Genomic DNA, 25,090 nt, shown 5'->3' with positions numbered 1-25,090 from the left:
TTGAGGATTTATCAAACTTGAAATATTTAAGTAGATTGAGGTGGACAAGAGGTGAAACCCATGCTGTACCATCATTAATCACAAGAAGCTAATAACGTGAAGCTATCAGGCTTTTATTAACTAAAGGCAGGAACTACCTCCAACCTCATCAACTGATTGAAGCAAAGAGAAAGGGGAACATGCAAGGGCCTATGGAGAGGATCAGTCTCGGGAGGTAGGTCCAGCCGCAGCAGCCAATTATGGCACAACAGTGGTCTACCACAACCCAGACAGCCAACAATGGAGAGGAACATTTCCAGAGGAGAATCTAACACACCAAAGAGGAGTAGGACAAATTGAAGGATGCAGAAGGTGTATTCACAGTGATCTGAGTGAGAGGCCTATTACACATTGTATCTGTTCTTACATGCCTTACATTTGGACATCTAACAAGTATGTCCAGATGGGGAGGGTGTGTGTGTGAGATAGTATCCATTCCAATCTACAGCACTGTACAGGGCGTTCGACCCACAGTGTTGTGCCAACCTAATAACCAACTCTAACAACTGTCTTAGATTTTAAATTTAGACATATAGCCATTTCGGTCAGTGCCACCCAATTTATACCCCACTAACCTACACCCCTGGTATGTTTTGAACGGTGGAAGGGAAACTGAGCCCCTGGAGAAAACCCACATAGACACAGGGAGAACCTACAAACTCCTTACAGACAGCACAGGATTCAAACCTCCACTTTTCTCAGTTGCATATACCTCTCTAATAGTCACTTAAAAGATCCTATTGTACCTGCCTCCACCACTGTTGGCAGCAGTGTATTCCATGCACCCACTAAACACTATGTGTAAAACACCTCTTATATCCCCCCTGTTCTTTCTCTTCTCCCAAGCTGCCCCATCACGTCAACCCTGGGATAAAGCTCCTGGCCATCCACACGATCAATGCTCTCATCATCTTGTTCACCTCAATCAAGTTACCCTTCATCTTCTGTTGCACCAAGGAGAAAAGACCAAGTTCATTCAACCTATCCACATAAGGCATGTTTTCCAATCCAGGCAACATCCTCGCACATCTCCTCTGCACCCCTTCTTTAGCATCCACATCCTTCATTCAGGTCCCTTGCCATTTGGCTTGGGCGATCATGTCTCTCCATCTGTAACATTCTCTAACCCTCCAAATTGTAGTTTTCTCCCCTCTTCTCCTGAGACCAAAGTTGATATTGAGTTCATGATTATATGTGGGAGAAAAACAAAGGTGGTTTCCTATTACCTTCTTCATTTGCAGTGTCCATACTGGACAGGTTAACCCTGGCCATTGATCCGGAGATTCATCTGCTCAGTGTTTTTAGTTTTACAACCATAAATTCCAATTTGTAGAACCTGCTTGTAAAATCCATGTACCATCTGCAAACCATGGCTTCACGTGACTCTGATTGGGAGGCTGAACAGGTACCACACCTTGCCCAAGGGTAACCTGTAGACTATCAGACAGAAGGAGTGCCTCGCACCTCCTTTCATTGAGCTGTTGTGCAGCACTGACATCAAAATAGCATCCACCTCTTTCTTGTAATGAGGTGACCAGAACTGAACACAATATTCCAAGTGGGGTTTAATTATATAGTTGCAATATTGCCTCACAGCTCTTGAACTCAACCCCACAGTGAATGAAGGCCAACACACCATATACCTTCTTAATAACATGATCTGCTGCTTTGAGTGTCCTATGGACATGGACCCGAAGAACCCTCAGTTTGTCCACACTGCACGGAGACCTCTGTACTCTGTTTTCAAAGTTGATCAACCAAAATGAATCACTTTTCTGGGTTAAACTCCATCTGCCACTTCTCAGCCCAGCTCTGCATCCTCTTTGAAACCTTTGGCAGCCCTCTAGACTATCTGCAATACCATCCACTTTCATGTCATCCACCCACTTACAAACCCAACTTTCCACTTCCTCATCCAGGGCCTTCCTTAAAAAAATCACAAAGAGCAGAACAAATCCTAGTGGAAAACCGCTGGCTGTCATTCTCCATGCAGAGTAGGAACCACCTACAATCATGGTCTGCCTTCTCTGGGCAAGCCAATTCTGTTGCCACAACCCAAGGGTTCCTTGGATTCCATGCCTCCTTAATGTTGGAAAGAAGAGAAATTACAGAATTGCCTATACACATGCTTTGCAGTTCCAAGTTGGCACTGCCCATACTTGTTCTTGGCTTACTTCCCTTTCGCAGACACCCCTCTCAGATCCAGATTTATTATCAGAATACATACATGATGACATCACATGCAACGCTGAGATTCTTCTTTCCTGGTGACCATTTATTGGTCGTGCAAAAAAGCTGTGCTTGAGGTACACATGTGAACAAATAAAGAAATGTAACCAATGTAAGAAATGAGCTCTCTGCAGCACAGAGAGGAAAAAAGCAATAACATGAGAGTTCTTAACAGAGTCGCTGATTGAGTTTGTCGTTGAGTGGGGCAGCATCTGTTCCTGAACCTGGTGGTGCGAGCCTTATGGCACCTACACCTCTTTCCTGATGGTAGCAGAGTGAGGATCCTTGAGAGCTGCAGCTCTCCAACGGCAGGGCTCCCTGTAGATGTTCTCGATGGTGGGGAGAGTTTTTCCTGCGAGTTCTGTGCTGTGTCCACTGGCTTATACGGGGCTTTACACTCAGAGGTATTGGTGTCCCCTTACCACAGACTGTGATGCAGCCAGTCCACTACACCTCTGTAGAAACCTTCTTCACCCTAGAGAACTCTTCTCCCTACCGCTCCGCCACCTAATTGTGAATACCCCCCCCCTCCCCTTTTCACCTTGGTCTATGTTTCATCTTTTTGTCACTCCCCTCCTCCATGAAACTCACCTTCAAGCTTTGAGAACGACATGTCCCTCAGGTGAAACCTCCCCCAACCAATTGCTGAGTATAATTACCCCAACCCTTTCCCTGCGTCTGGGCGCTCTCTCCCATTCCTTCCATTAGAAGGTTGGATTCTCCCATTCCCTCAATGCGTGGGACTCCCTCAAACGGCGAGTTTATCCCCCAGTTTATAAGTCTTCATCAGGCGGCGGGACCCAAACCTCCATCCAAATCCCTTTCTCGTTTAGGATTTCCATCTCCCTCCAATACTCTTCCCCAGAGCCATCAGCCCTCCCTCAGATTTAGGATATCCCCCTCTCCCCCTCCACGCCGCGGGGCTCTTTCCCGTGACCTGCTCTTGCACTGAGCATCCCAGGCTGGGAATGGCAATGAAAAGCCTCTCCCCTCCAGCGAGGAAGCATCTCGCCCAACCCTCCCTCCCTCTCTCTCCCCCCCCCCCCACCCATCTGACGGGTAGGGTAGGGTGGAAGGGGAAAGAGACGGGAGAGGAGGAGGAGGCGGCGGCGATGGCAGGAGATTGGGAGAAGGAGTCGTGGGCTCCGACAATGGGTGACAGGGAGCGCTCGCGAGGATCTCTCACCCACAGAGGCTGATTTTCTGTAATGCGAGGGAGAAGGGGCGGCAATCGACCCTCAGCTGGAGAGGAAGGAGCAGCGAGCACGTCCGCCGGGAGGGCAAGCAGCAAGAGGCAGATTTCTGTTCAGCAGCGCAGCGATGGCTGGTGGAGGGAGTCGGCACTGGTGAAGAGCAGCTCGCAAGTTCAACGTCCAGAGGCAGGACCTCTGTCCCGAATCCCTGCTCGGGACAAGGGATCCAGAGGGGGAGGGCGGAGAAACTAATGTGGCAAGACTGAGCACCGATTGATCACCAAGACAAGATTCGGTCCAGAGCCAAGGACCAGAGGCGGCTTCACGAATCCGAGCCACGCGGTGTCGACCCAAGGGAATCGGGCTGGGAGCGCAGAGAACGGGGGCTGGTGGATGGAGAGCTCGCATTTGGGGACAGGAGCGTCCCCGGAGGAGTGAGATGCGCTCGGTCCCGGGCGTCGCGGCAAGGGAAGGAGTCACCTGCCCAGTGTGAGCCCGAGCGGGGCTGATGAGGTGACCCGTCCCCCACCCACCCCCGACTGGAATTTGCCCGGTGCTCGGTTCGGAAAACCTTCCTGCGAGCCGTCCTCCGGTCCCCTGCGGACATGGATCCTCCGGCGTGCTCGCTGAACACGCTGAAACCCCCTCAGCACCTGTGGAGGCAGCCCCGGACCCCCATCAGAATCCAACACCGCGGCTACTCGGACACCGACCGGCATGTGCACCGGCACATCGAGCGCTCCGACGCCGTGGACACGAGCAACAGACCCGGCCTGAATAAGTCTCGCATGTCGTGGCCTTCGTCCTTCCAAGGAACCCCCAGACGGTAGGGACTGACTCCAAAGACTGTTGGGGGAATGCCCGCAAATATCGGCCGGCTGCAGCGGTTAGCGACGGCAGGGTTCATAGATTATCAGAACGTAGCACAAGGGCACTGTGCTAAAGTTTTCCCAAAGTTCCCCCCCACCCCCAAACATTGCTTAAAATGGTGAGTGTTGTATCCAATGTTTATAGGTGGTGTTCGTCCAGACAGTCCAATGTCTGGGCTGTTTGACAGCGTCGGTTCAGTGGGCGCAGTGTCTATCCCGTGGTCGCAGGGACTGTAGGGCAATAACTGGGCAGTGGAGAGTGTGCCCAGTGGGTGCAGTGTTTATTCCGTGGAGGCAGGGAATGCACAGTGACTGGACAGTGGAGAGAGTGCCCAGTGGGTGCAGTGTTTATTCCGTGGACGCAGGGAATGCACAGTGACTGGGTAGTGGAGAGAGTGCCCAGTGGGTGGAGTGTTTATTCCGTGGACGCAGGGAATGCACAGTGACTGGACAGTGGAGAGCGTGCCCAGTCGGTGCAGTGTCTAACCCATAATTGCAGGGACTGGGCAGTGGGGAGAGTGTCCACTAGTTGCAATGTCTATCCCGTGGTCACAGGGATTGTCAGCGGTGACCTGGCAGTGGGGAGAGTGCCCAGTGGGTGCACTGTCCAACCCACGGACACAGGGTATGCCCAGACAAGACATTGTGGGAGTGTGAGGGCAGTAGAAACATGTCCAGTGGGTGCAGTGTCCGTCCTGTGTTCGCAGGGACTGTGCAGTGACCAGACAGTGGGGAGAGGGTTTGTTCAGTGTGTGGAGAATCTGAACGCTTTTGCGATCGTTGCTACTAACAAGTTATGATTTCATGATTATTCATGTGTGAAACTGCTATTACATCACTTGTATGAGCTACCAAAATACACCAATGATGGATGAGATTCCCTTCACAACTGCGTGCATGTCTCCACAATATGCATATCAAATCTACTTGTAATTTTGAGGCTTGTTATTCTTTTCCATTTGCTTTTGTCCTCCTCCCCAGAGAATGTTAACATGCTACACATTTAACAAGTCCCACACTTCTGGGATCAAGTTCCAAGGACCAACCTCATCACCTAAAATCCACGCAGCTTTAGCTTCTAAAATTCTTCTCCCTTGCTCAGGATCCAAAGGCCAGGATTGACCCTGTTGTATGTAATCCCAACAAACCTCAGAGAGTAATTGATGTAGGTGATTTGAATGTTTCAAATATCTGTCCATTAACAGTGGTCTGTTATTCTAAAGTCCTATTTCAAAATTCGAAGTTCAAATATATTGTCAGAGTTCATACTTGACATCACATTCAACCCTAAGATTCTGTTTCCTATGGGCCAAGGCAGAATTTCTAATTACTGGTAACTGTAAACTGTACTCAAAGAAAGAACTGTAAACAAACTGACTGTACAAATGCAGATGTATAAATATTCAGTAATAAATAAACAATGAGCAAGTAAATTAGTCTCTGAATGCGTCTGTCATTCAGGAGTTTGATATTTGAGGGAGGCAACTATTTCAGTAACTACTGAAGATTTGAGTCCTGTAGCATCTGTTCCTCCTTCTTATTTCATCATATCTGGGTTGATTAAAAAAAAACTGTAGTATCTGTTCTCAAGATGAGGTCTTCCATCCCAAACATTCTTCTTCCAAAAATATGCCTTCCCCTCCACCACCATTAACTCAGCCCTCACCCCATCTCCTCTATTTCCTGCTCATTTGCCTTGGCCTCTTTTGTCCCGACACAACAGAAACAGGATTCCCCTTGTCCTCCACCATTAACCCAACCAGCATCCGCATCCAACACATTATCCTCCATAATTTCTGCCACCTCCAACACGATCCCTCCACTAGACACATCTTCCCGTCTCCACCTTCTGTAGGGACCTCAGTGACTCCCTCATCCACTCATCCCTTCTCATTAATCACCCCCTTGGCACCTTCCCTTGTGGCTGCAGGCAGTGCCACATATGTGCCCACACCTCCTCCCTCACACCATTCAGGAACCTAAATAGTCCTTTCAAGTGAAGCAACACTTGACTCATGTAAACACGGGAGTCATCCACTGCATCTGGTGCTCCCATTGTGGCTTTCTCTACATCAGAGAGACTGGGCACAGACTGGGTGATCGCTTCACTGAGCACCTTCACTCTGTCTGCATCAGTCACAGGAATCTCCCAGTGGCCAACCATTTCAATTCTGCATCCCACTCCCATGTTGATATGTTTGCCCATGGCCTCATGTATTGTCAAACCCAGATCATCTGTAAATTGGAGGAGCAGCACCTAATATTCCATCTGGGCACTCTCCATCCAGATGGCATTAACATTGACTTCTCCGGTTTCTGTTGGCTCACTCCCCGTTCTCCCCATGTCTTCTTTCCTCCAGCTCTTCACCCCCTTCCCTCTCCATTCACAGAGCCAACCCCTCCCCCATTTGCCAGAGTGCCCTCCCTCCTTCATCCACCTATTACTCCTTAACTGTCCCTCCCCCCCCTACTATTTTATTCAGGCACCTGCCTACATTTTGCTCGTACCTTGATGAAGGGTTCAAGCTTGAAACTTTGGTTATGCATCTTTATCTTTGCTCTGTTTGACCTGCTGAGTTTCTCCAGTGTTGTGTTTTTACAATCTGGGTATATTTCTGTGATAAGTATTTTAGCGTGACTGGTAATTGACCTTCTAGAGCACACATGTCAAACTCTGGCCCGTGGGCCAAATTTGGCCCGCGATATAATTATATTTGGCCCGCAAGATCATTTCAAAAATGTATTGGAGGTGGCCCGCCCTGCAGCGAGAGCCGATGCTGTTTTTTGGTAATGTCATCCCCACCATCCTCCCCCTTCATTGCACATCCTTCCCCACCCCCTAACTATCCCCTCCCCCTTAAAACCACCCCCCTTAAAAGATGGCCAGAATATTCTCAAAAAGGAATCCAGAATGGTAAAGTTCCACAAACCTTCTGCTGGGAATCCTAACAACACCCGGGCATCAGATCCACGGGACGCGGAGGGAGCAAGAGTGTTGCAGGTTGACCGTGCAAACTTTGAGAATGGGGAAAACAAAATTGTAACACGAGAAGTCTGTCGATGTCATCAGCCGGGAAGCCAGCTGGAAGGCTCCCCGCACAACCAGTCACTTCTCCCACCTGTCGAGTGGTGCAGCGGATTGGCGAGCGCCTGTGATTTCCTGTCGGCACGACGGACATGGCAGGCTGTGCACGGCCCCCGCTGTTCCGCAAAGGCTGATCGGCAGCGCGCTGGGCCTGAGTGGGTGGGTAAGCAGGGGTGGGCAGAGGGTGTAGGTGAGGAGTAATGGGCAGGGGAAGTTATGGTGGTGCGAAGGGCAGTTAGAGGGAGGAATGAGTAGAAGGAGGGGTGGATAGGGAAGAGGTAAAAGGGGAGGGGGAGGGTGAGTAGGAGAGGGTGAGACGGGTAGAGGGAGGAACAGGTTGAGGGGAGAGGCCGCAGAGGGGCGTGTATAGGATGGGGTGGGTAGAGGCAGAGCGAGTGGAGAGAGGGGTGAGTAGAGGTTGGGTAAAGGACTGGTCAGGTAGAGGGATGGTGGGTCGAGGGTGAATAGAGGGCTAGAGCCTGAGGAGTGAGCAGGAAATGCTGAGTCCTGATGCAGGCCAAAATGAACACAGCCTGTGAATGCTGACTACATCTCCACAGGGACCAAATATGTTTCCCTCAGGTCAAGCAAAGGGTGAACTTGAGCTACCTACTCCTGACCTGTAACATTATCCTCCTAAAGTTATATCCTAAAGTTTAATATTACATATGTTGAAAGAAGAGAAAACATGCAGATGTTGTTGAAAATTTTCAATAAATATTTAGTTCGGCCCTCGACTTAGTCCAAGTTTTTAATTTTGGCCCTCCGTGAATTTGGGCTTGACACCCCTGTTCTAGAGATTTGGTAGCTATCTCCACTCCAACCCCCCACCAAGTGATGGAGCAAAATTATCAAATTTTATTTAAATACTTTCTATTGAACTTATTGTTGTCTGTGATTTCTTAATTTCCAAAACAATTTAAAAAAAATATTGCATAATAACACAATTTGCAATATAACTAAATTCTTTCCTGCATCTTTTATGATTACATTGAATTTCTTTCTTGAACTCTCTCTCCATGGTATTGATTTTTTTTACTCAATTGTTGGGAGTGCTTTTAATCACATCTTTGCTTCTTGAATGCTCTGTTTCCTTGAACCGTGAATTGTCCTCATCCTGGGAGATTTTGACAGTCTTTTCATTTTTATCAAGCAACTGTAGATTGAATTCTGATAACTTTTACTTCAAGCAAGGTGAGTTTATATTAATATACTACATCAGGCAAGACTGTTTGTGTGTTCCTCACAGAAATACTGAAATGTATGCACGTGAACAGAAATAGCTATTATTTTGCGAGATACCATTGCCAGTGATGGCTATAATGTCAACTGTTAGAGATTTTGTTGATAATTGGAAAGAAAACAATTATTCTTTTAACTCAATCATTGCTTAAAATTATTCAAAATTTCTCTTCAAGATAGTTAACAATGTTTTCAATATGGCAATCTGGAAATTGCATGCAATTGGGTAATTTGAGAACATTATTAGATCATTTCCTTGTTCAGCTCACTTGGCTAATACCTGTTAATTTCAGGAAATTTGCAATCCAGCTCGATTTTTATGTACATCTGATGTGAAAGGCAGGAGTGGGAGGTTTGGAAGGTCTAAAAGTAACGGAGATAAAAATGGGATATCTGATATCTTTCGATACTTAAACTAAGAGATGCTGATGCAAGTTTGGGCTCATTAGTTTGACCTGCCATCTCACTGCTTGCTCCATATTCTACACACCTTTAATGCTGGACCTCAGCATTTCTCTTCCTGCCCAACTCCTACCAGCATAACATTCCCAGTGCCTATCTCTGACTCACTGTTGTGGGAGACCTAATTAATGCACTTTATTTATTATAAAAATTCTCACTGTTCTCCAGAAAGATAACTATTTTACAACCATGAATATCTACAATATATGCATCATAGGGACTCACTCTATGAGATCTAAAACTGGAATAATTTTCCAATCTCTACGAAAGCTTTGGGTGGCATGGTGAACATAGCGGTCAGCACAATGCTGTTCCTGCACCAATGATCAGGACCAGGGCACGAGTCCTGCACTTTCTGTAAGGAGCTTGTACATTCTTCCCGTGACTGCGTGGGTTTTCCCTGGGTGCTCCAGTTTCCTCCCATTGTTCGAAACATACCGGGTTGTAGATTATTTGGGTGGCATGGCTTGTGGGCTGGAAGGGCCTGTTACATCTAAAGCTGTAGATTTGGTTAGTTCTTCCAGTTAGTACAAATTGGATTCCCAATGCCATAGCACACTTCAAGGATGCATGCTTAGCCCACTGAACTATTCTCTAAACACCCATGAGTGTGTGGCCAGGCACAATTCAAATGCTATCTACAATTTTGCCGAGGACACCACGGTTGTAAACAGAATCACAAACAGCAAAGAGGGAGATAGATCACCTGGTCGAGTGGTTTCACAACCACAACCAACTAAGGAAATGATTGTGGGCTTGGAGGAAAGTCAGGTGAACATAAACCAGTCCTCATTGAGGGCTCAACAGTGGAGAAAGTCAAGAACTTCAAATTCCTGGATTTATTGTGAGGAGTCTGAGGAGATTTGGTAGGTCACCAAAGACTCTTGTAAACTTCTACAGGTGGATCAGGGAGAGAATTCTAGCTGGTTGCATCACTATGGAGGTGCCAATGCTCAGAACAAGAAAAAACTCCAGAGTTTGTTAGTTATTGGTTTGGCCTATGTTATCATGGACTCCATTGAGGACATCTATCCTCAAGGCCCCCACACTCAGGCCCTCTTTGCTCTGCTACCATTGGGGAAAAAAAGGTGCAGGGGCCTGAAGACGAGCACTCAGCGGCTCGCAGATAGCTTCTTCCCCTCCGCCATCCGATTTCTGAATGAACAATGAGCCACAGGCACTGCCTTACTTTGACATTTTCTTGCACTATTTTTTATTTATTTTTGTAGGGTGGTTTATATAAATGTTTGCACTGTGACGCTGCCACAGAACAACAAATTCTGATTCTCTGATTTCTCAGATTTCTTTTAAGAACAAGAAAATAAAGTGCACAAATTTAGTGGGGATATTTATTTGCCAATGGCTCAATAATTTTGAAGCAATATTATTCTCACTCAAGCTGTAATGAACCAGATAGAAGAAACACAAAACTTGCCAGTAAGGCGGCAATAATTACAGTAATTCCAAAAATGGGGAAGGATCCATTAACATCAGCATCATATACACCAATATCTCTACTTAACTCAGATTATGAAATAATGGTGAAATTATTAGCAAACAGATTGGCTGATTGTGTACCAAAAATAGTAAAACAAGATCAAACTGGATTTATTATGAAAAGATGAACAGCGGATAATGTCTGTAAACTTATTAATCTAATTCATGCAGTTCAAGGAAATAAGAAACCAACAGTGGCTGTTGCTTTAGATGCAGAAAAAGCCTTTGACAGAGTAGAGTGTAATTACTTATTTAAAGTATTATAGAGGTTCAATCTACCAGAAAAATATATTAATTGGATTAAAGCATTGTATAATGGACCGTTGGCGAAGGTAGCAGTAAATGGATATGTATCGAACCAATTTAAATTAAGTAGGTCAACTAGACAGGGATGTTCACCTTAGCAATAGAACCATTGGAAGAACTGATAAGAATAGAAAATAAAAGGAATAAAAATAAAGGAGAAGGAGTATAAAATCATCTTATTTGCAGATGACATCATAGTATAATAATTACATAAGAAATAAAATAAAATAATTACATAAGAAATTGAAGGAATATGGAGATATATCGGGGTACAAGATCAACGCAAATAAAAGTGAAGTGATGACTAATGCAAATTATACAGAATTTAAAAAAGAATCACCATTTAAATGGCAAGCACAAGCAATCTAATACCTAGGTATCAGGTCAGATAATAACTTAAGCCACTTGTACAAACTAAATTATCAGCCACTAATAAAGAAATTGCAGGAAGACTTAGAACATTGGGAAGAATTACCGCTAACATGGATAGGGAGGGTAAACTGCATTAAAATGAATGTATTCCCAAGGATACAATACTTATTTCAAACATTACCAATTCCCTTAACAGAGAAATTCTTTAATGAACTAAAGAGAATAATAAGGAAATTTTTGTCGAAAGGGAGGAAACTGAGGGTGGCGTTATATAAATTAACAGAGAGGTATAACCAAGGTGGTTTACAGTTACTAAACTTTAGAAATTATTATAGAGTCGCACAATTAAGGTATTTATCAGATTATTACCAGGCAAGGGAAAAACCAGACTGGACTAAGCTAGAATTAGATAAAATAGGGGAGAAGGTAATGGAACATATACTTTATAAGTGGGATAAAAAGTTGGTGCAATATAAAAGCTCACCAGTATTGCACCATTTACTTAATATATGGAAGAAGATCCACTTAGAAAGGAAAAAAAAATACCAAAATTATTATTGATGCAAAATCCGCTAATCCCTTTTACAATAGATAACCTTTCCTTTAGAGAATGGGAGAGAAAAGGATTCAAAAGAATAGAAAATTGTTTTTTGGGAAATAATTTATTCATATTTGAACAGTTGAAGTACAAATATGGAATAACTCATGGTACAATGTTTGCATATCATCAATTGAAAGCTTATTTAAAGGATAAATTTGGAAACAGATTGAGATTACCAGAAGGAAGCAGCTTTGAATGTGTGATTACAGACACAATGATAATTAAAAGATTTATAATGAACATGTACATTAAGATGCAAGATAAGGAAAATGATGAAATAAGCTATAAACCTAAACAAAAATGGAAAAAGGATTTAAACATAAATATAAAAAATGAAGCATGGGAAAAGTTATGTTCTGGAAATATGAAGAATACAATAAACACAAGGTTACGCACGATACAGTATAATTGGTTACACAGGGTATTATATCACTCCTCAAAAATTAAAAGAATGGGATCCGACATTATCAGATAGATGTCTTCGCAGTAAGAAGGAAATGGGAACAACAATACACGCAATTTGGGCATGTACGAAAGTGAATCCGTTTTGGGAAGTACTAAATCAGATATTAAATAAAATCACAAAAAATAACATACCAAAAAATCCAGAGATTTTTCTTTTAAGTAACATAAGAAGTAAAGAATTAGGCCTCAAATTGAATAAAGCGTAAAAAAGATTCGTTATGATAGCCTTAGCGATAGCAAAAAAATTTATAATGTCAACTTGGAAAATGGAAGAGAGCCTGAGTATACAGCAATGGTATATGGAAATTAATAAATGTATTCCATTGGAAAAAATAACATATAATTCAAAAAAATAAAGTCACATTGTTTGAACAAATTTGGGATCCATTCATGGAACATTTCAGAGAGAGCTTGTCTTGGACCTCCATCCCTTAAAATGATAAGAAGACAAAACGACTTGATTCAATGTGTAAAAGTAGATGACGCATTTTTCTTGTTTGTTTTCCTTTGTGTGAAGACATTTTTTAATGGTTTTATTGTATTGTATTTGTTGAATATTTATTGGTTTTGGAGGGGGGTGGGAAGGGGGGGAGGGAGGGAAGGGGGAGAAAAGGGAGAAAATGCCACCGTGTATATTTAATAAGAAATGTTTGTATATATTTTGGTTGATATGGTTCACAGTGTGAAAAATAAAAAAATTATTTAAAAAAATTAATTGTTGTACTTGAAAACTCTAGAACCCTTCCCCTCCTCTACCATTCTAAAAGTCTAGCAAGAAGTCCATTCTGTTTTGGATAGGATAACACTGCCAGGGCAAGATCAGTGTGAATTAGATACAAAGTAAAGAATTGTCTATAATGTAAACTCTATATTGTCCTGTCAAACAAAACCAGATCAGGGAAAAGTTAAGCTACCTCAGCAGGGTCCCATCAAGTATTTCCAGGGTAGGGATAATGCAGATTTTAAAAAAATTGGATAGAGACAGACAATTTTAGAAGCTAGACTCAGTTTGTCCATAACTGCCCATCATTTGACCTGGATGCATTTGAATATTAAATCTTTTCATACATCGGCCTCTAAATATTTGAAACTTTAAACATGCGGAGGATATCCACTAGGAACTGTGCAGTTCCAATCTATCTCTGAGTTACCATCGAAGTGGTTTGAAATTTTATTGGGTTCTTAATTTTTTTTGCTTCAACATCAAACCTAATATACATGACCCTCCCCATCATTGAGAACATCTACAGGGAATGCTGCTGTCAGAGAGCAGCAGCAATCAAGGACCCACACCACCCAGCACACATTCTGTTCCTGCTGCTGCCATCAGGAAAGAGGTGTAGGTGCCACAAGACTCACACCACCAGGTTCAGGAACAGCTGTTCCCCCTCCACCATCAGACTCCTCAACAACAAACTCAATCAGGGACTCATTTAAGGGTCTTACTTTTGCACTTCATTGATTTTTTTAATTCTCTCTGTATTGAAGACAATTTGTTTACATTTTCTTATCTGGTTACAGTTCTTCATTTGTTTACATATGTACATTGAGTCCTTTTGTGTTTTGCACTACCAATAAGTGGTAATTCTGCCTCATTCACAGGAAAAAAGAATCTCAGGGTTGTATGTGATGTCATGTATGTTCTCTGACAATAAATCTGAATATTATCAAACTCAGTAGCAGTAAACAAGAAGCACACATAAGCTCATGACACATTCTAGTTTGTTTGACTCATTTCCAGTTCAGTAACACCGTACAAAAATTGTACGGAAATGTCAGCTCTTGTTGATGGCAAGGGAGTCGTTATACCTCAGTACCCCAGAGAAACAAAAATATTCCTTATCATAACTTTATGCATTTGATGCACTTCACACACACCTTACTTTTGGAGTCCAGTAATGGGAATTACTGGAATTGTGGGAATTAATGATACTACCACTATATATATATTCTGAATATTAAAGGGTTTGTGAGAATTGACTTTACTCTATACAATGGGAATATTAAAAGAAGTGAGCTAAGTGTTATCAAATTTTGTTCCAACTTAACTCCTCTTGACCTTCTAATCGCTTGGAGTCAGCCAGAACCAAGGCCATCTCAGAGCGAGTGGCTTTGAAATAATTTATCAATCCTATGGGAGCAGCTTACAGCTGACTTGAACCAGATCATGAAGTTTATGCTACAGATTCCCTTTAGAGAGAAGCTTTTCCCCTTTACTCAACTCAGTTGACCCAATGACAGTTATAGCTTGATCGGAAATTTGGTTACAGAGATCAACTCCCTCTGTTCTGACTCTAACTACCCCCACAATCCATGTCTGGAAATGGGACCATCCTCGTTTGGTGTGCTAAACACACATAAAACAACAAACTGCCCATCATCCCACACTGTCAGCAACCTCCTACCCCATTTTTGAAAGTTCCCACAATAGCCTCATCCGCCACCTCCAAACCTCAAAGCTCATCCACCATCCTATGCGATTGTCTAAGAAGAATCAGAAACAAAAAGCAGAAAGTGCTGCAAGAACTCAGCCAGTCAAGCTCCTGTACCCCGTTGGGTGACATTGGCAAAATAGTAAAAAATATCTGTTAAGGTGATATTCACTCTGAATCATTCAGTGAAATAAGGGAATCTTCCTGACTGGAGTGACTTCAAAGCTCAAATTTCAAAGTTCAAGTTTATTGCCAGTGTACATACATGACATCACATACAAACCTGAGATTCTTCTTCCTGCAGGCCAGGAAGAATTACTACTTAATGGTCGTGCAAAAAAAAACTGTACTCAAGAAGATAGATATTCAAGAAGAGATGATATGTGAAAAAATAAAGAAATTTAAGCAAATTGTGCAATACAGAGAGAAAAAAAATCAATGAAGTGCACAAATAAGAGTCCTTAAATGAGTCCCTGATTGAATTTGTCTGACAGTGGAGGGGGAGCAGCTGTTCCTGAACCTGGTGGTGCGAGTCTTGTTACACCTACACCTCTTTCCTGATGGCAGCAGCGAGAACAGAGTGTGTGCTGGGTGATGTGGATCCTTGATGATTGCTGCTGCTCTCTGATGGCAGTGTTCCCGTAGATGTTCTCAAAGCTGGGGAGGGTTTTGTCCTGGGCTGCATCCACTACCTTTTGGAGGGGTTTATGCTCAGGGTTATTGATGTTCCTGTACCAGCCAATCAGCACCCATCTGTAGAAATTTGCCAGGGTTTCGATGTCATGCCAAACCTCCGTAAACTCCCAATGAAGTAGAGGCACTGACATACTTTCTTCACGATGCCATTGGTGTATTGGGTCCAGGAAATTTCCTCCAAGATAGTGACTCTGGAACTTAACTTTGCTCACCCTCTCCACCTCTGATCACTGAGGGAGCAGAAATGGGGAGCTTGCAGGGATCATAGTTGCTATGTAATATGGGAAGCAAACAAGAGCTTTAAGCAACCTCTCTCCATGACAGATATGGAGCAGCCATGGATGTCAGGGAAAATGTGGAAGAGAATTAGTCTACCGTGTATCTGGTTATTTGCATAGATTGAGTCCTATTCCTCAACTGACTCCCATTGAGGCATGAACTCATCAAGGCGGCAGGGATTGTACACATATCCTTGCTGTGTCTTAATTTGAAATGGAATGGAAGACTCCACACTGGTATCCAAAATAGGCTGAACAACAAAGACTGAAGCTGGCAAATACAGAGAGCAAAACATTGACAGACGAGTGCTGCAGGGGCTTGTTCCTTGATTTTTGTGGGTTCTGAACGCAGGTTGAAGGTTATATCTGTAACAGGAAATGTCTACAGTGCAACAAATTAGATGTATGTCTGACAACTTAGCTCAGCTGAACTGGACCTGGAAATCCCCAGGCCAATTTCCTCCAATATTTGCTGCTTGATCCAGAAATGACTGCTATTGCAATCTGAAATATACAAAGAAAATTTAAACATACACAAGTAGATCTAATTTCTTGTGGGCAGCAGAATGATAGAATAAATAAATATCTAAACCCTCCCTTCCCCGTGACCATCTATTTTTCTTTCATCCATGAGCCTGTCTATGAGCCTATTACATGTCCCTAATGTTTCAGCCTCCACCACCATCCCTGGCAATGCATTCCAGGCCCCCACAACTCTCTGTGTAAAAAACTTAACCCTGATATCTCCACTAAACTTTCCTCCCTTCACTTTGTATAGATGTCCCTGCTATTTGCTATTTCCGCCCTGGGAAAAAAGCTCTGCTAACCTTGTCTCAGAAGACTTACTTTCCAATCCAGGCAATATCCTGATAAATCTCATCTGCTCCCTCTCCATAGCTTCCACATCCTTCCTATAATGAGTTGACCAGAACTGAAAACAACGCTGATTACAAATCTCTGGTGAGGCCACACTTCAGCATTGTTTTCAGTTGCAACATGACCTCTTGACTTTTGAACACAGTCCCCCATCTAATGAAGCCCAGCATCCCATAGATCTTCTTATCCTATCAGGCTGCATGGCAAACTTGAGAGATGTATGGATTTCGACCTCAAAGGCCTTCTGTTCCTCCACATAGCCAGAGGATAGATAGATTGCTGTATTCTGCAAAAGTTTGCAAGTTCAGGTCCTACTCCAGAGAAGAACACAATAAAACCGAGACTGATGGTCTAATGCAAGACCAGGGAACTACTGCAGGGGTGCAGGGCTGGGCTTCAATAAAGATCTTACCCAATGTTTCAGATGTAGAAGATCCTAGAGTAAATTTGAAGGAGCACAGGAGGATGTTTGGTTTTTCTATATTAGTGTTTGTGAACGTGTGGTATGGCATGTTCCTGGGTGTTAGGCCGGAGTAAAAAAATAGTTCCACTCCAGAGTTGCAAATTGTCATTAACTTCACCGGCAGCACCTCAACATGCAGTGATTTTCACCTTTGCACTATTGCAGAAGATCTTCCATCCTCTGCTATTATAATTTTATGCACAGGCACCCTTCTCCTGTATCCTTTCAGTCACTCTCCTGTAGCTGTTGATCAACCATGGAGTTAATGGGTTGATATTAAGGACTGAGTTCCACTTCAAGGATAATAAAGGAGTGATTGTCTTCTTCCTAAGGACAACTCCTAAGGCCATATGGGCAACGTTCATGAAATAATAATTGGCCTAACGCATTGAACAAGTGCCACACCTCAACAGGAGGTTTGTTTCTATTTTGTTTAAAGTTCTCCACTAACTGGGTTGTCAATGTCAATGTCAGGTCCAAGATTCAAGGTTAATAAAAACAGTGCAAGCTTACGCAGAATTTTACTTTCATCTGCTGCAAGGCAGACAGATTCACCATTAGCAGAAATTGCCTGAAGCGCCTCACTGTCAGAGAGAGAGAAGCAGAAGAGAGTCCCCTCAGAGTCAACGCGTCCCCTCCAGCACTGCCACAGTCCCCTCAGCCACACTGAGTCCAGACCAAATAAATCAAAAACCCAAGCTCCAGATCCGAACCTCCGATACGATCAGGAAACCTTCAGCGCTCTTGGCGTCATCTCACATCCTGGTTCCAACAACCTGGTGCCCCCTTCAGCCAGTCCCCAGCTGTCCGCCACCTCACGTGAATCCCTCGACCACAGTCGTCAGCAGCCTGCAGCCTGCGCGGGTTCCTTGCCTCGAGTCGCCAACAGCCCACCAAGAGCCGCAGAACCCCTCACTGGTCCACCACCATGGTCACCGTCCCACGGGTCGTCTCCTCTGCTTCTTCTTCTCCCTGCTTTCTTGTGCCCTGCACCAGTCCTCCGCTTCCCCAGAGACTGCATCCCCTCATGGCTGTTGCCGATCATAGCTGCCGCCATCTCGGGTGTAGACCCTGCGGTTGCAGAATTTTTAAATACTTTCGCCTTTGGCTCCATTAATAGGCTATTTAAAGCTGTCCAAAGCTGATGGAGGTTGGACTGGCCAGTTGGACCCTGCAAAAGCCCCGTGTCTCTACTCCCTGTTCTCCGTGGGTCTGCAGTTCTGCACCAGTGGCAGCCCTGCCATTAGAGCAGCTACGGCAGCGCCACCATTTAATGGTTACATTATCTTATATTTGTTGTGTTGTCTGAGGGTTTGCTATCTTCAATTGGATTTGTACATGGAGGCTTCGTGACCTAACCTGCCCCCTTCATTCTGGCCCAGTTAAGTAGCCTTTTTTCTCTATTCCAGTATCTCACCATCCAACTTGGGCGGGTTGCACTGAGAATGCCCAGACCAGTCTCGATGGGATTGATACCTCATCAGTAATTCTGGTTTTAATCCATGAGTCCATGTTGGAAACCTTCCTGTGTTGAGTGTTGTGAGGTGTTTGTACTTGATACAGTGATCGTCTTGCCCCTGAGATATGTCTTGTGTAGTTTGGGATCCCATTTCATTACAGCAGAGATGATTAGATGTAATTTAATGGAACAACATGGAAAATGTGTGGGATCTATTTAAATGAGCTGAATAAACACGAAAGAATTACAGCTAATTAGCGTAGTTTAATCGATTTTTGTTCTGAAAACTGGAAGTTAAGTGTTAATATCACCAACTAGATTTCTTTCAGCTATTTAGAGATTCAGGGAGAGAGGAATGTGTTGAAAAGTATCAACTTAATAGCTTCTTGATCAAGCAATCTGAACCATTGATCCAGTGCCTTAAATTTGAATCCCACCGCAGCTCGAGAATTTAAATTCAAGCAATTAATACTTAGTAACTTAATAGAGGTTTACAAGAATTTACAAGAAGCATAGGTAAGGTGGACTGCCAGCACCTTTCTCCCAGGGCAGGATTAGCAAACACCAGAGGATGTATGTACAAAGTGAAGGGAGGAAATTTTAGGGGAGACATCAGGGGTAAGTTTTTTTTAACACATGATGCATCATTAATAATCATGAAAAGGCTAATGTTGTCAAACTATCAGGCTTTTATTAACTAAAGATTGGAACTACCATCAAACTCATTAACTGATTGAAGCAAAGAGAAAGGGGCTACGGGTAGGATCGGTCTCAGAAGGGATGTCCAGCTGGCAACAGCCAATCATGGCATAACAGTGGTTTACCAGTCATTTTACCCACAACTGATGTTAAATGAGCTTCCTGTCACCATCCATCTACTCCCCCATCCCTCCAACCTTTCCTGCTTGGGTATATCTGACTTAGGTATATCCATTGCCTGAGTGAGTTGGCTTCTGAGCACCAGGACAGGGGATTTCTGAGTGCCAATGTTGAAAAAAGCCCATAAAGAGGCTTCGATGCTCAATCACTTCAGGGGTTTGGAACCAGACATGATCTACTGGGAACGTTGTCTGAAGAGGGCATCCAAATTCATTTAAGGATCCTCTTCCACCTTAATGAATGCCCTGCCAGCTGCACAATCCCATCTACTCCTGGTGGCCACCGGCTTGCAATCGGGGGTGAGGTTGGCGAACAGTGGAGGGGGGAGGTCGACCTTGAGGGTTGAGAGACAACACGTTGCCTGCAGGGGACTGTCTGTGAACTGTTCGTTGCAGCCAGTGGAGGGGGGGGGGTGGGGGGGGAAGGGCCCCATCGAAGTGGAGAGTGACTTTCTGAAGTTGGCACTGGAAATCCAACCCCAGTAGCAAGGGGGTATAGAATTGTGACATAATGAGAAGTCTGAAGCTTTTGTACGCTATGTATCCAACAGTGAGGGTCACTACAGAGGACCCAGGGTGGCTGACATGAATGATTTGGATGTGAATGATATCCTGCATTTGGCAGGCTGAACTTTAAGGGAGAGCCATTTAGTATTGGGCTGGATAAAGCTTTCTATACTCTCACTGTTGAATAAGCAGTTGACATGAATCAAGTGTTATCAAGTCAAGTCAAGTTTATTGTCATCTGATTGTACAATTCTCTTCTCTCTTTGGCTTGGCTTCGCGGACGAAGATTTATGGAGGGGTAATGTCCACGTCAGCTGCAGGCTCGTTTGTGGCTGACAAGTCCGATGTGGGACAGGCAGACACGGTTGCAGCGGTTGCAAGGGAAAATTGGTTGGGTGTTGGGTTTTCCTCCTTTGTCTTTTGTCAGTGAGGTGGGCTCTGCGGTCTTCTTCAAAGGAGGTTGCTGCCTGCCGAACTGTGAGGCGCCAAGATGCACGATTTGAGGCGATATCAGCCCACTGGCAGTGGTCAATGTGGCAGGCACCAAGAGATTTCTTTAGGCAGTCCCTGTACCTCTTCTTTGGTGCACCTCTGTCTCGGTGGCCAGTGGAGAGCTCGCCATATAACACAATCTTGGGAAGGCGATGGTCCTCCATTCTGGAGACGTGACCTACCCAGCGCAGTTGGATCTTCAGCAGTGTGGATTCGATGCTGTCGGCCTCTGCCATCTCGAGTACTTCGATGTTGGAGATGAAGTTGCTCCAATGAATGTTGAGGATGGAGCGGAGACAACGCTGGTGGAAGCGTTCTTGGAGCCGTAGGTGATGCCGGTAGAGGACCCATGATTCGGAGCCGAACAGGAGTGTGGGTATGACAACGGCTCTGTATACGCTAATCTTTGTGAGGTTTTTCAGTTGGTTGTTTTTCCAGACTCTTTTGTGTAGCCTTCCAAAGGCGCTATTTGCCTTGGCGAGTCTGTTGTCTATCTCGTTGTCGATCCTTGCATCCGATGAAATGGTGCAGCCGAGATAGGTAAACTGGTTGACCGTTTTGAGTTTTGTGTGCCCGATGGAGATGTGAGGGGGCTGGTAGTCATGGTGGGGAGCTGGCTGATGGAGGACCTCAGTTTTCTTCAGGCTGACTTCCAGGCCAAACATTTTGGCAGTTTCCGCAAAACAGGACGTCAAGCGCTGAAGAGCTGGCTCTGAATGGGCAACTAAAGCGGCATCATCTGCAAAGAGTAGTTCACGGACAAGTTGCTCTTGTGTCTTGGTGTGAGCTTGCAGGCGCCTCAGATTGAAGAGACTGCCATCTGTGCGGTACCGGATGTAAACAGCGTCTTCATTGTTGAGGTCTTTCATAGCTTGTTTCAGCATCATGCTGAAGAAGATTGAAAAGAGGGTTGGTGTGAGAACGCAGCCTTGCTTCACGCCATTGTTAATAGAGATGGACAAAACAGTGGTCTCTGGTCCTCAATCCAAAGTACGCAGACACTCAACCGGACATAACACACATACATACAGACAGACAATACATATTCAGCACAAGTATTCAGATATACAAATAAATATATAATTTTTTTTGTCAGTATGAGAACCTTGGCTGGTCAGTGTAAGCAGTTCCTTTGGTCGTTCAACTTTCCCACTGCCTGTGGGAAGAAGCTGTTCCTCAGCCTGGTGGTGTTGGATCTGATGCTCCTGGATCTCTTGCCCAACAGGAGCAGTTGAAAGATGCTGTGTGCAGAGGGGGCCTCAATGATTTTTGCGCGGCCTCTTCAGACAACGATCCTGGTAGATCACATCAATGGTGGGGTGGGGGGGGGGGGAAGAGGGTGGTGGGGGGTGGGATGGAGACTCTAGTGATCCTCGTCGCCACTCTTATGGCCCTGTCGATTGATCTCTGATCCAATACTCTGCATCATTGTCCTCCGATCCATTTCTCTCCAGTATACTGCTCTCTTCGATCTGGCTGGTTATTGATTCCTCTGGTGGAGTACACAGAGCTGTATGGTGGGAGCACTGGCTGTAACAAGCACAGGAACCACTCAATGTACACCAATAGGCCCTCGCCCTCCACCCATCTGAGCTCCCTATGCCACCAATGCAGAATCTCGCTTAGGCTCCAGCCACCCGCCCATCTAAGCTTCCGACGATCTGGCCGCACGCCCATCTGAGCTACTAATGTTCCGTCCATCCTCCCAACCGAGCTTCCGATGCTCCAGCTGCCCTCTTGACATTCTTGACATTTTGACTGCAGACTCTCAGCTTGGTCCTGGCCATCCTGATGAGGGATTTAGCTACCCCTGTCCTGCCTACCTCAGCACAATAAACCCAGAAGAAGAAAAAAATCCTTGCACTATCCCCTTTCATCCTTTAACCCCTGCCTGCTCCTCCAGCCTCCTAATCTTTCCTGGCTATGTAGGCCATTCTATGACAGTCACTCAGGGCACACCTTCTGCCTCTTCCCTGCTTTGCGCTGACCGCAGTCAACCCTTTGCTACTCCCTAACCCACCCCATCATCCTGCAAATGGCTTCTAGATCACCGGATTTCTACACCTTCAAAGGACAAGGAAAGCGTGGAATGTGGTTTAGAAATTTCCTGGCCAAATGGAGGTCCCATGTTATGTAAAAAGCAGAGTAAATAAACCAGGCAGTGAGGTCATGAAAAGAAATGAATGAAGAGACGGTTCCTCTTCACCAGGAGAGTCGCTGAGATGCAGTGTTTGGATTCCATATATCAGTAGTCTCTATCAGGATGGATTTAAGAGCAGCTCACAGCACCACACTGTGCTTTATTGCCTGTCCATGTGAACATTCTTGAGATAGTCATTTTGAAGACAGATGTCCTTGTCCATCATTGCATAGGTATGTGGTAATGGATAGGTAAGGATAGATCAAATCATCAAGACCACTTTGCGATTCCTGTGCATTTTCGGGACTGATAAAAAGCTGAACTAATGTAAATGTGTTTTGGTGACTCAGTGTTGTGATACTGACGATGCTTCCCACCCACCCACAGTTATATTTCTGAATGTTGTTCCCTAATAATCAACACTGATTAGCAATATCTTCCCAGTACTCCCCTACCCACCATCATTCTCTACCATGAAGGTGTTGGATTACATGACAAATAGTTCAATGGCTTTTTGCTGCTTCATTTTAGTTATTCATGTACAAGTTGGATGTAGGAAATATAATCATGAACAGAAGAGGGTTCGAGCCTGTGCTCAGTTCTGATCTGACGATGTCTCAACACAATCAGGAGGCAGAATCTTGACTCATCCTTCGTTTTGCTCTGGCTCAGAGCCCTAATGCTAATTATTCCATTTTATTGCATTGTGGCTGGTTTAGGAAAATAGTGTAATTACCTTGTGTGCAACTGTGACAAAACTACCGTATATACCTGTGTAATAGTCGATACCATGTAAATGTTGACACTCCATTTTTGAGCAAATATCTAGCATTTTCAATATATTGTGTGTAGAAGTTGACTCCCTATTTTTGCCCTCGCCCTCCGCCCATCTGAACTCCCAATGCCACGAATGCAGAATCTCGCTTAGGCTCCAGCCACCTGCCCATCTAAGCTTCCGACGACCTGGCCGCACGCCCATCTGAGCTACCAATGCTCCCAACTGAGCTCCCGATGCTCCAGCTGCCCTCCCATCTGAATTCCTGACATTTTGACTGTGGACTCTCAGCTTGGTCCTGGCCATCCACCCATCCGAGCTCCTGACACTTCGACTATGGATCTCACCTTGGCCTTGGCCATCCGCCCATCCAATCTCCCTTCTCTCTGACTACAGATTCTTACCTTGACCCCAGCTGTCCTCCCATCCAGGCTCCCAATGCTTTGACTACAGGCTCTCACCTTGGCCCCAGCCATCCGCCCATCTGAGCTCCCAACCTTCTGACTGCAGACTCTGAGCTTGGCTCCAGCCATCGCCCATCCGGGCTCCCTACACTCGACTGCGGACTCTCACCTAGGCCCCAGCACCGCCCATCTGAGCTCTCGACACCCCAAACGATGCAGGTATTTATCACTGTTAAAAGTAGTACGGATGTAAGAGATGGCCTCCTAAATTTTACCTTAAAAATTGGTCCACAAAATTCGACTATTGCATGTTACTCAATGACATTGTTGATCCATGTGTTGCCCTTACACAGCTGACCACATCACTTTTCATCAAAGCATCTCCTCCTCTATAGATCTGAATGGGTCTACAGTTTATCTATCTGGTGCCCCACTCTAAGTCTGATGTCATTATCCATCTGCTCAAAAAAGAACAACACATAAAGTTATACAGCATGGAAACAAATCCTTCAATCCAACTGTTCATGCCAACCAAGATCCCGATCCAAGGTAATCCAATATCACATACACGTTAGCTATTCTTTCAAGCTAGCTCTTGTCTTCATCCTCTTTTATTCTCTGGTCTTTGAATATTATAGCCTCACAATTTTAAGCCAGTCCTGCACAGATATCATCTTATTTGAGTTTTAATTTGGGTGGGGAGAGTGGAGAGCACCGAGTTCCTTGGAGTTCACTTAACTAGTGACCTATTGTAGACACTCAACATCTCCTCACTTGTCAGGAAGGCACAGCAGTGACTACTCTTCCTGAGAAGACTGAAGCGGGCAAGGTTACCGGCTGCCATTATGTCAAATCTCTACAGGAGCTCTATTGAGAGCATCCTGGCTGGTTGCATCACAATGGGGTCCGATTGCTGCAGGAAAACAGATTGGAGGTCAATCCACAGGACCATAAGAGTGGCAGAGAGGATCACCGGAGTCTCTCTTCTCTACCTCCCCCCCTCCCCACAACATGATCTACCAGGATCATCATCTGAGGAGGGCACGCAAAGTCATTGAGGATCCCTTCTACCCTGCATGCAGCATCTTCCATCTTCGGGGAAGGGATACAGGAGGATCAGAGCCAGCACCACCAGGCTGAGGAACAGCTTCTTCCCACGGGCAGTGAAACCGCTGAACGACCAAACGAACTGCTCACACTGACCCTCTGAGATTATTATATTCACATTTTTTTTTTTCTTTCTTTGGCTTGGCTTCGCGGACGAAGATTTATGGAGGGGGTAAAAAGTCCACGTCAGCTGCAGGCTCGTTTGTGGCTGACCAGTCCGATG

The 25,090-nt window shown here is 44.9% G+C and overlaps 1 protein-coding gene across 2 annotated transcripts in view; it reads left to right on the top strand.

The window, feature by feature from the left end:
- Positions 1 to 3,349: 3,349 nt before the first annotated feature.
- LOC138758512 (3',5'-cyclic-AMP phosphodiesterase 4B-like) overlaps positions 3,350 to 25,090 on the top strand; it is a 274,729-nt gene continuing 252,988 nt past the window's right edge. Inside the window, exon 1 of one of the 2 annotated variants that reach the window (XM_069927510.1) lies at positions 3,350 to 4,287. In XM_069927510.1, coding sequence (XP_069783611.1) covers positions 4,067 to 4,287 — 221 coding nt within the window. In that variant the 5' untranslated portion in view covers positions 3,350 to 4,066. The remainder of the gene's footprint in view (positions 4,288 to 25,090) is intronic. The other variant, XM_069927511.1, reaches the window with a different exon arrangement.

Source organism: Narcine bancroftii, chromosome 3 (assembly GCF_036971445.1).
Source record: "Narcine bancroftii isolate sNarBan1 chromosome 3, sNarBan1.hap1, whole genome shotgun sequence".
Taxonomy (NCBI): Eukaryota; Metazoa; Chordata; class Chondrichthyes; order Torpediniformes; family Narcinidae; genus Narcine; species Narcine bancroftii.
Note: the sequence above shows the minus strand (reverse complement) of the source record. Positions and strands in the feature narration are given on the sequence as shown.